Source organism: Haliotis rufescens, unplaced genomic scaffold (assembly GCF_023055435.1).
Source record: "Haliotis rufescens isolate VD_foot unplaced genomic scaffold, xgHalRufe1.0.p SCAF_33, whole genome shotgun sequence".
Taxonomy (NCBI): Eukaryota; Metazoa; Mollusca; class Gastropoda; order Lepetellida; family Haliotidae; genus Haliotis; species Haliotis rufescens.
Window position 1 is genome coordinate 476,700 of NW_025964035.1, and position 11,226 is coordinate 487,925.

At 39.9% G+C, this 11,226-nt stretch overlaps 1 protein-coding gene across 1 annotated transcript; it reads left to right on the top strand.

Annotated features, from left to right (window-relative positions):
* The first annotated feature begins 2,900 nt into the window (after window positions 1–2,900).
* On the top strand, window positions 2,901–3,926 carry LOC125371992 (GTPase IMAP family member 7-like). The gene has a single exon (XM_048380767.1). It carries the CDS (start codon window positions 2,901–2,903, stop codon window positions 3,924–3,926), a length of 1,026 nt encoding a protein of 341 aa, XP_048236724.1.
* Window positions 3,927–11,226: the final 7,300 nt, after the last annotated feature.

Here is an 11,226-nt window from a genome sequence, read left to right on the forward strand (position 1 = left end):
TGGCATGCTCACCTGCAGTGTTTTGGCTGCAGGGTCATATTGTTATCTGATCGTTTGTTTGCAAATACTGATATGAATACTTGACATGTCAGGTGACTATTGGGCCGAAATATAAAACCATAACATCCATCACAGATATGTTGTTTACTGCACTTGTTCTTTTGATGGACTCGATCATGGTCAGTGGAGAGGCGCTTCAGCATGATGTGATTACTTCTATTGCTGGAAAACATCGATGGCTGCTCATTGACGTAGCCGCCGAGCCTCACAGTGACGGGATTGCGTAAAAGTGAAATATTTGGTGTTTGGCATGACATGATAGCTTTGAGGAATAATTTCTAAATTTGGGCCCACTTTTTCCGCCATAGTGATTGCAACAGGACGGACCACATTAGTAAATCGCTTCACTTCATCAGATTTGCTTACTTATAACCATTTTATAAAATATATATTGATCCAAGTAGGTGGGACCACATTAGTGTATCGCTAGGCTTCATTGGGTTGACTCAATAGTTTATGCGGCTCACATTTGTGGTTATTTTCATGGATATATTGCAATATATCTATAATTCTCATTTTGTTATATTGATGGGAAATGTCTTTATAAATTATTTAGTGTGACGTTACCTCCACGATAGGTACACATAGTATATAAAGTTTGAATAACGTTGCCAGCTGATCATTCTCTTTCCATAACCTGGTTTTAAAAGTTACAACGCAAGACACTTACTTCAAATTAAATTTCGAGAGGCAATGGCAGTCAATCTGCATTTTCCGGGATAACAGTTCAATCTGATCATAAATGTCGATAGAGATATAAACCTGAAAATTATGTCTTCGCTTGAATAGAACTCGGACATGATACAAGCCTGTGACCAATGTCCTCAAACAAAGTAAGTTCTGTAGTATTTGTATATTCTTATCCAATTAAAAGTCATGTTACATTTTATAAAAAGGCAAAATAGTAGATCGCAATACGTTTTTTAACGTAGTACATATTCTCTTCAAGTACAAATTAATTTCAGATGTGTTCCCACCTCGAACCTTCGAGTAAGCAAGCAGACAGACCCTTCTCGTGCCACTGATAAGTCGGTTTCACCGATAATTCAGTAGACATTTCCCTACATCCCATTATCGCAGAAACTTTGGCAATGAAGAAAGTATCAGCTCGTTGAGTTTCAACGCTTCTAACATCTGATCAAAACCGTACCAGGCACATGTCTTGTGATATTCTATCTCTGTTTGAAGTTGAACTAGAAAGGTTCTTGCAACTATTTGTGACTGTGGACGATACTACATTCTGAAAAGTGGAATCATTTGACATCACCAGCGCTAAAGAAGACAAAGACTGTCCCATCAGCTGGAAATGTTAACCCTGTTCTGGGATGCCGAGGATGTCATCATAATGTCATCATCTTCCAAAACATCAGACAGTTAATGGAGTCTATATTGCTGTATATTAAAGGCAATTGTAGCATGAAATTAAACAAAGAGAAGAGAAGCTGAAAAAGATGTGCTTTTGCATCAGGACAGTGCAACATTGCACAAGTCAGCCATTGCCATGCCTACGATCCACGAATGTGGCTTTGAACGCTTTATTCTCCTGATCTGTCTCCCATGAAATTGATGTGAAAGTAAATTGTAGGTATTTGATAACATCATTCATTTTGTTGAATATGTGATGGAACCAAATGAACACTGGCCTTGTATACAGACTGCCGAGTGAGCGAGTGCGCTTGGTCAGCGTTTGATTGGTGTGACTGTTTGAAGTAATTCTTACCTTTCATTTCAGGTAGGCCAAAGAGCTTCTGTCCTTACTCTTGCAAGATTCAGGAACACCGATACAGGTATCACGAGACGCGTCTACAATGCCACTTAGCAAAAGTAAGTTCATTGACAGGTAGGAGTCATTAACCAAAATCTAGAGACCTGGGAGTGAATTTTTGGTTGTTCCTAAAAAAAAGAGGTTATAGACGATATTTTATGTGTCAAGTGAAATATCATGTTTTTTCTACTCGAGTGACGGGTGGAAAGGAGATATTTTCACGAGTGGCCTAAAATAGAAAATATCTCCTTTTACCCCATCATGATATGAGAGAAACATGATATTTCACGAGACACATGGAATATCCTATTTCTTGTATACTTTTTTTACTTGTCTACCGGAAAATTAAATCGTTTTATTACAAATGTTAACCTTGAAACGTAAACTCTCCCTATCTAATACATAGGGACGGTTCAACACCCCTTGTATTTGCGACTTAAAAATAAGTTTCACGTTAGCAAAATCTTAAAAAATATAAACAAAGGTATCAAAAAATATTTAGGGTTACAAAAAGTCTTTATCGTACATTTAGAAATGATTATATACAAAATCAAATTTAACAAAAAATACATTCAGTTAAATGAGAAATTTACAGTTTATAACGAAACATTTTCGAAAGCAAAACAAACTGCAAGAAGTGATATTAATTCCATAAATGACCATCTACCATTATTTTGCCTTCTCAATGTGGAACTAATGTAAAAAGGACGTCAACAGGCAAGACACTTTCAATAAAGGGAGACAATTTGAGGGGAGGTAATCTTTGTATGAAATAGTTCCTTCAAAGTGTTATGTCCACTGCAGTGAGAATATAACTTTTCTCAAATTTCACAATGAAATATATGATAAATCCAGCCCTCGTGTAGTTACCTTTCATTAACGCTGAACTCGTCTGTGTAAGTCAGTCAATCATTATAATGCAACCCTAAGGACAGATTGAACACAGGCGTACATGTAAAAGAATAATGTTGACTATGAAGTGGTACGGCGAAGAAGTTGTGATCAAGTGTTAATTCTGTTTATTTTAGGTTCACCACATGTGAAGTCAAAACAAAACATAGATAGAGAGATAAGGATGGTGCTTGTTGGTAAGACAGGAGTAGGGAAGAGCGCAACGGGAAACACTATTGCCGGCAAGGATGAGTTTAGAGAAGATTTTAGTGGAACATCAGTCACATCAGAGTGTCAACAACTCAGCTTTGAGCGGGATGGGTATGAACTGCTGCTGGTGGATACCCCTGGCTTCTGTGACACAGGCATGTCAGCTGAGGACATCAGAAAGGAGGTGGGTCGGTGCGTAGCTATGTCCTCTCCAGGAATACACGCCATTCTGTTCATAGTTCAAGTTGGAAGATTCACAGATGAAGACAAGAAGACGATAGAAGCGTTCATTGCATGTTTTGGTGAAGAATGCAGAAAATATGTTCTGGTTATTTTTACAGGAAAGGATCAATTGGATAAAAGGAAGAAAATGATAGATGAATTCGTCAGATCTTGTCCGAAACCTCTCCAAATGTTCCTTTCTACTGTCCAAGGCCGATATATGGCAGTGAACAACAACGACATGTCCCCGGACAAGAAAACATTTACAAAGGAACTTGTAGAAACAATCTTACAAATGGTTCGAGCTAACGGCGGGATGTGTTACACCAACGACATGTACAGGAAGGCAGAGATTCAACAGAAGCAGGCTGAAGATGAAGAGGTGAAGAAAATTGCTGCCGCAAACAAAGCCAAGGATGAAAAGCTGATTGAAATAGAGAGAGCCCGGATAGAAGCAGAGTTGAGGAAACATCGTCTACCTGCGCTAGAATATGCAATAAAGATGAAAGAAGAACAGGAAGCCTTTATGGATTTCTTGGTAGATAGCCATCGGAAATTGGCCCGAAGACGCGTAAGGTCATACATTGGAAGCGGTGTTGGAAAGATTGTGGGATGTTTAGTAGCTATCCCAGCAGCTGTGGCAGGATTCTTTGTTGCCGGTCCTGTTGGTTCATCTGCAGGTGTGACAGCAGGTGTCACCGCTGGTTATGCTGTAGGTGGCCTCATAGACGGAATGATTGGTGAAAATATATCAGATTGTAGTTATGATCACTTATGAAGTTGTGTTTTTTAACACTTGCTTCTTCTGTCTGTATGTTCTATTCAGTCAGTCAAGGGCGGCCGGGTAGCCTAGTTTTGTTCGCTTGTAAAACCGAAGACCCGGGTTCAATTCCCAACATGAGTACAATGTGTGGAGCACATTTCTGGTGTCCCCCGCAGTGATACTGCTGGAATATTGCTAAAAGCGGCGTAAAAACTTACTCACTCACTCTATTGAGTCAGGGTATACATATATATGGTACACAATCTAATGGACAACAAGATTCACTAGATTTACGATACAATAACTGCACAACAATTACAATGGCAGTAAACAATAGAGTGGTAGTACAATATTCAATGACAATATATAATATGATAGCTGTGGTCAGTATACAAAAATAACTGTGGTGATAGCAGAAGTCAGTTATAAGACCCGGTAACAACAGTGGTCAAGCGTCCGAGACGGGCCTGGGCTGGGAATCCAGGGTGAAATGTGATCTTCACACGAAAGCTGGTCTTGATGTAATGTCAGATAAAATATGAGATGAAATTGGCGCGTGCTCGCTCCACTCATACAGTCTAAAAAGCTTCCAGCACTTTCCACAGAATCAGTATCAACAGAACATCACAATTATTTCACATGTTTCTATAACACTTGACATCCATTCCGGAAGTTTACAGATAATTCGAGCGTCTAAATATGCTAACTTCCTCACTACTGCTTACATTCCTGACAACTAATCATATAAAACGCATACAACGCAATGGACTTCTACTGATCATGCATCTCAACAGAAAGAATGCAATACAATCATTGTTTAACAATACATTACACTAATATCTTAACTTTAGGGAACACTTAGGCAGAAGAAGTAGGTATCAATCAATTCCGTGAACCCCAACTTATAAACTTGTATTCATTGTTGGGCCATTTGTTTCAATAATTGTGTGCGGTGGTGTTTTAATCCTGTATTGGCTTGATCAGCTTCATGCGTGTGATGCCAACAAGAGGTGGATGACGACTCTTGACTTTACAGCAGAGGCTACTAGTCCTTTGTGTTAACGCTGTTGCTCTTGCTTCTCCATGTTCGTCACACTGCGGCCGTGACGTACTATCACGTCCCACGCCGTCGATTCATGTCTGTTATGGTGTCATGTAGTGCAGCCATATCAGTAAGCTGAGTATTTCATAGCTTGTAGTTGTTTCAGTCCGCTAACAATCGGCACCAAACTATTATTACTTCCAACGCACTCGGACGAAAAACTATCTTACATTACACGAAACATGGGGGTAGAGCAAACTCCATTTTCTTCAATAAAGTGACGTTAATCTAAACATTCTCGTACTCCGTTCCACTGTTGTTGCCAAAGAAGGTTGATTATGTAGTTAACGGTGAAGAGTACTGTATACAAGCATAGCCTTATGTTTGTTTCAGATAAAAAAACTGTTTGGTTATGCAATCCATTAATACGAACGTCTAATTGTGTCACTTTGGTTGCATAATTCTATTTTTTATAAATCGACAGTTCTCGTTATTTCAATTATGTTCTCTAAATTACGTCCTTTTCTCGTTACTTCGAAACTTTCTCTACTTAATTTCCTTTCGCATGCTACCAAAATTGCATCATTAGGCTTTCGTAAATTAATACTAGTTAAAATACAGAATTTTTTTTATTTCAGTCAAGTGTATTTTAGATGAGGATTTGTTATGTGATAAAAAGAAAAATTGCAAGGACACAAGGTTGCTATGCATTAACGGTTATGTATATAGCGACGTACGCCATCATGGATATACAGGCTACACGTGAAGATCCGGGTGAGATTAGGTCTTCAGTTAGAAGATAAATACTATGTGTGTGTCTATTTCCGGGATTTTATCGAGTATTTGCATCTTGGAAATTCATTCGAGACCGTATTTATCGATATTGTAAACCTATTGTTATATTTAGAAAAAAACATGCGCACTCTTTAACACCTCGTACTTTCTCGGTTGTGATGCGTCAACATCGAACGTTCTGTTGCTGCTATGGTGATTGTGATTTTGGTACACCGGTATTGAGACGCAAATACCATCACGTATATTTCAGCTGCGATACCTACATCCTTGAATTCCTCATACATTTTAGAATCAAATGCCAAATGGTCTTTGTCACCAATACAAATTGTCTAAATGTAATGAAGCAAAATAAATGAGGTGTGAAAACGGACGCTGAAAAAACTGCACTTGTTGGAAATGTAAACAAAGCCATTCGTCTATTCGTTGAGTACATTGGCTCGAGATCTGCATTTTCAGAATATACACGGGAAGAGAATCGTAGGAAGAATTAGGGAATTAAACATATATATATTGCAATAATTTGATAGTTTCAACAGAACTTGTCGAAGTTCCCGTTCTGTGTGACGCCATGACTGACGCAAAATCACGCACAACGACAACGGTATTTATCAGAATTTCTGACTATTTACGTTGGTTTCAATGAAAAATACAACAACAAAAAACAGTACACAGATTGTCAGAATGTTTCTGATTACTTACATGTCACAGTTATGTATATACGAACCCTGAATCAACGAAAGTCCCCTCGTAAAATCCCGCGCACTGTTGATAGTCAACACGCCATTTTGTAAAACTCGGTCACCGGTAGTGATGTCAAACTTCAACATATTTGTTGTACATATTTGGTAATTTCTCTGAGTTGAAGGTCCTTGAATGAGAGTACACACGATCATTGTTAACTGCTTTTTACTGTTTCATGATGTAGATCTTGCATATCTTTTGTACATTTTTTTCACACAATAAATTTCACTTTGGATATTAATTTTAATGAAAAAATCAAAATATTTGTTATGAATGTTAATTTTGTATTTCAATTTGCGTCCATTGTTAATTAGTATGCAAAAAATGCTGAGTAATTATGTATTCCTACACAGTGATTCGGTCGCTTGCTTCAGGGAATGCAAATAATATTTTCACCCTTTGACATTTGGTCATGTGACCCAAATTAGCCAATCACAACACAGAACACGCTTTCTATAGGTTAACAATAACCTATGCTTGCCGAAACAGGCAACTATGCTTGTCGTAAGAGGTGACTAATGGGATCGGGTGGTTAGGCTGGCTGACTTGCTTGATGCATGTCATCATGTCCCAATTGCGTACATTGATTACTCGATTATTTACAGACCGCCGTCATATAGCTGGAATATTGCTGAGTGCGGCGTTAAACAACAAACAAACAGTATGGGTGACAGAATCGCGTACCCAACATCTTTATCGAAATCGAACGTTTGAAAAAATCCCAAACAAATTGCACCTATGGAATTAAGGCGATAGAAGCGTTCATAAAATATGCATGTTTGCCCTTCTAATGTCCGAAAGTATTCTTTTGAAATTTGATTTATGAACATTTGATAAACACCACTGTGAGTATGATTTTACGCCGCTTGAGCAATATTCCGACAATACCACGACGAGGGACACCAGAAATGGGTTCCTCAAAATGTACCCTTGTGGGGAATCGAACCGGCGTTGATGAGCGAAAGCACTAACCACTGGGTTCCCTCACCGTCCCTCTCGCTGTGACAATGGTGTTATCACAGTCGCTTTGTCGCTTTCTCGTCTCGTATAATCGCTTTCTCGTCTCGTATAATCGCTTTATCGTCTCGTATAATCGCTTTATCGTCTCGTATAATCGCTTTATGGTGGTGGTGTTCAGCCATGTATAAATGGTTTCATACTTTTCTTATTTCTGAAAGTTTGTTCTTCTTTCTTTTTTTGTTATTAGGCTGATATATTTTTAAAACAAATCATTGGAATGGATGGTTTTTTTCGTGTTGACTTTTTAATTTTTTGTAGTTTGGTTTAATCAAAATAGCTTGATAAGAAATGTGTTTAATCATATTAGTTTGATTGATATGAATATAATTTTGCTGTTTCGGGATAGTAATATTTCAAGACACAAATGATTTCAATTTGTTGTTAACCTGCTTTGTATTTTCCACAAACATTATGGACTGTTCATGACGTACTGCTTTGTCGTAATCAAATAAAATTCGTAAACTGCAGGACTGTGTTACCTATGGCTTTGTTACGTAGGTCACACTGACATAAAGTAAAGGCCGAGCGGAGGACGCTGAAGATGACGTTTCCATTCCATTCGGACAAAAATATTTAAAAACAAGGAAAACCACACTGTTAAATGGTATCTGAACATGGTCGAAGCCCGCGCTTTAACATTCAACATGTTGTGTGTTTGTTTGTTTGCTTTTTAACGCCGCACTCAGCAGTAGTCCAGCTATATGACGGCGGCCTGTGAATAATCGAGTCTGGACCAGACAATCCAGTGATTGGCACCATGATCATCGATCAACGCAATTGGGATCGATCGCGATGACAAGCATCAGCCAAGTCAGCGAGCCTGACCACCCGATCCCGTTATTCGCCTCTTACGACAAGCATATTCGCCTTTTACGGCAGGCATGGGTTGCTGAAGACCTATTCTACCCCGGAATCTTCAGGGATCCATTCAACATGTGCGCTGATGGTCAGGCGACTGTACATGCAATATGACTTGGATTAGGGTCAGTGCAGCACAATTAGGTAGTTTAAGAGGCATACCCTGGATCCTATGATATACTGCATACCCTGGACCCTATGATACACTGCACACCCTGGATCCTATGATACACTGAATACCCCGGATTCTATGATACACTGCATACCCTGGATCCTATGACATGCTGCATACCATGGATCCCATGATACACTGCATACCCTGGATCCTATGATACACTGCATACCCTGGATCATATGACATGCTGCATACCCTGGATCCTATGACATACTGCATACCCTGGCTCCTATGATACACTGCATACCCTGGATCCTATGATATACAGCATACCCTGGATCCAATTATATACTGCATACCCTAGATCCTATGATACCCTGGATCCTATGATATAATGCATACCCTGGATCCTATGATATACTGCATACCCTTGATACTATGATATACTGCATACCCTGGATCCTGTGATACACTGCATACCCTGAACCCTATGATACACTGCATACCCTGGATCCTATGATACACTGCATACCCTGGATCCTATGATATACAGCATACGCTGCATCCTGTGATATGCTGCATACCCTGGACCCTATGATACACTGCATACCTTCGATCCCATGATACACTGCATACCCTGAATCCTCTGATATGCTGCATACCCTGGATCCTATGATACACTGCATACTCTGGACCCTATGATACACTGCATACCATCATCCTATGATACACTGCATACCCTTGATCCTATCACATACTGCATACCCTGGATCCTATGACATGCATACCCTGGATCTTATGACATGCTGCATAGCCTGGATCCTATTACATGCATACCCTGGATCCTATGACATGTATACCCTGGATCCGATGATATACAGCATACCCTGAATCCAATTATATACTTCATACCCTGGATCCTATGATACACTGCAGACCCTGGATCATATGATACACTGCATACCCTGGATCTTATGATACACTGAATACCCTGGATCCTATGATACACTGCATACCCTGGATCCTATGATATACTGTCTACCCTGGATCCTATGATATACAGCATACGCTGCATCCTATGATACACTGCATACCCTGGATCCTATGATACACAGCATACCCTGGATCCTATGATACACTGCATACCCTGTATCTTATGATACACTGAATACCCTGGATCCTATGATACACTGCATACCCTGGATCCTATGATATACTGCATACCCGGGATCCTATGATATGCTACATACCCTGGATCATCTGATACACTGCATATCCTGGATCCTATGACATGCATACCCTGGATCCTATGATATACAGCATACCCTGGATCCTATTATACACTGAATACCCTGTATCCTATGATACACTGCATACCCAGGATCCTATGATATACTGCATATTCGGATCCTATGACATGCTGCATACCCTGGATCCTATGATACACTGCATACCCTGGATCCTATGATATACAGCATACCCTGGATCATATTATACACTGCATACCCTGATCCTATGATATGCTGCATACCCTGGATCCTATGATTCACTCCATATCCTGGATCCTATGACATGCATACCCTCGATCCTATGATATACAGCATACCCTGGATCCTATTATACACTGAATACCCTGTATCCTATTATACACTGCATACCCAAAGTCCTATGATATACTGCATATTCGGATCCTATGACATGCTGCATACCCTGGATCCTATGATACACTGCATACCCTGAATCCTAGGACATGCATACCCTGGATCCTATGATATACAGCATACCCTGGATCAAATTATATACTGCATACCCTGGATCCTATGATATACTACATACCCTGGATCCTATGATACACTGCATACCCCGGATCCTATGGTATACTGCATACCCTGGATTCTATGACATGCTGCATACCCTGGATCCTATGATACACTGCATACCCTTGATCCTATGACATGCATACCCTGGATCCTATGATATACAGCATACCCTGGATCCAATTATATACTGCATACCCTGGATCCTATGATATACTACATACCCTGGATCCTATGATACACTGCATATCCTGGATCCTATGATATACTACATACCCTGGATCCTATGACACACTGCATACCCTGGATCCTATGATATGCTGCATCCGTGAGGACGATGCGTTTGATTTCAATGAACTGGGGAAAAAATTTGATTGTGTGTCATCGCACCCCGACATCGTGGGACTTAATATGGATCACTGGTTTCTCTGCTCCAAAGTTGATTATTTACAGACCTAGCCGTGCACGGCAGATTTCGGTCTGAAACAGATACCACAATTGTTCCTAGATATTACATTTTCGGATGATCTACTGTACTGACACAGAAACACCAGTCATCATTCAGCGTTTCCTCGTCGATAGTGGTTAACCTTGCCGATAGCATCGTCTTTATACGGTTGTGATGTTATTTAGGTGCATGCCAATTTGTCAAATATGAAATGTGATCCTTGAAGATCCGGGGTATAATAGGTCTTCAGCAACTCATGGTTGCTGTAAAAGGCGAGTATGCTTGTCGTAAAAGGCGACTAACGGGATCGGGTGGTCAGGCTCGCTGACTTGGTTGATGCATGTCATCGATCCCAAATGCGTGGATGGATGTTCATGAGATCAATCACTGGATTGTCTGGTCCAGACTCGATTATTTACAGACCGCCGTCATATAGCTGGAATATTGCTGAGTGCGGCGTTAAACAACAAACCAACCAA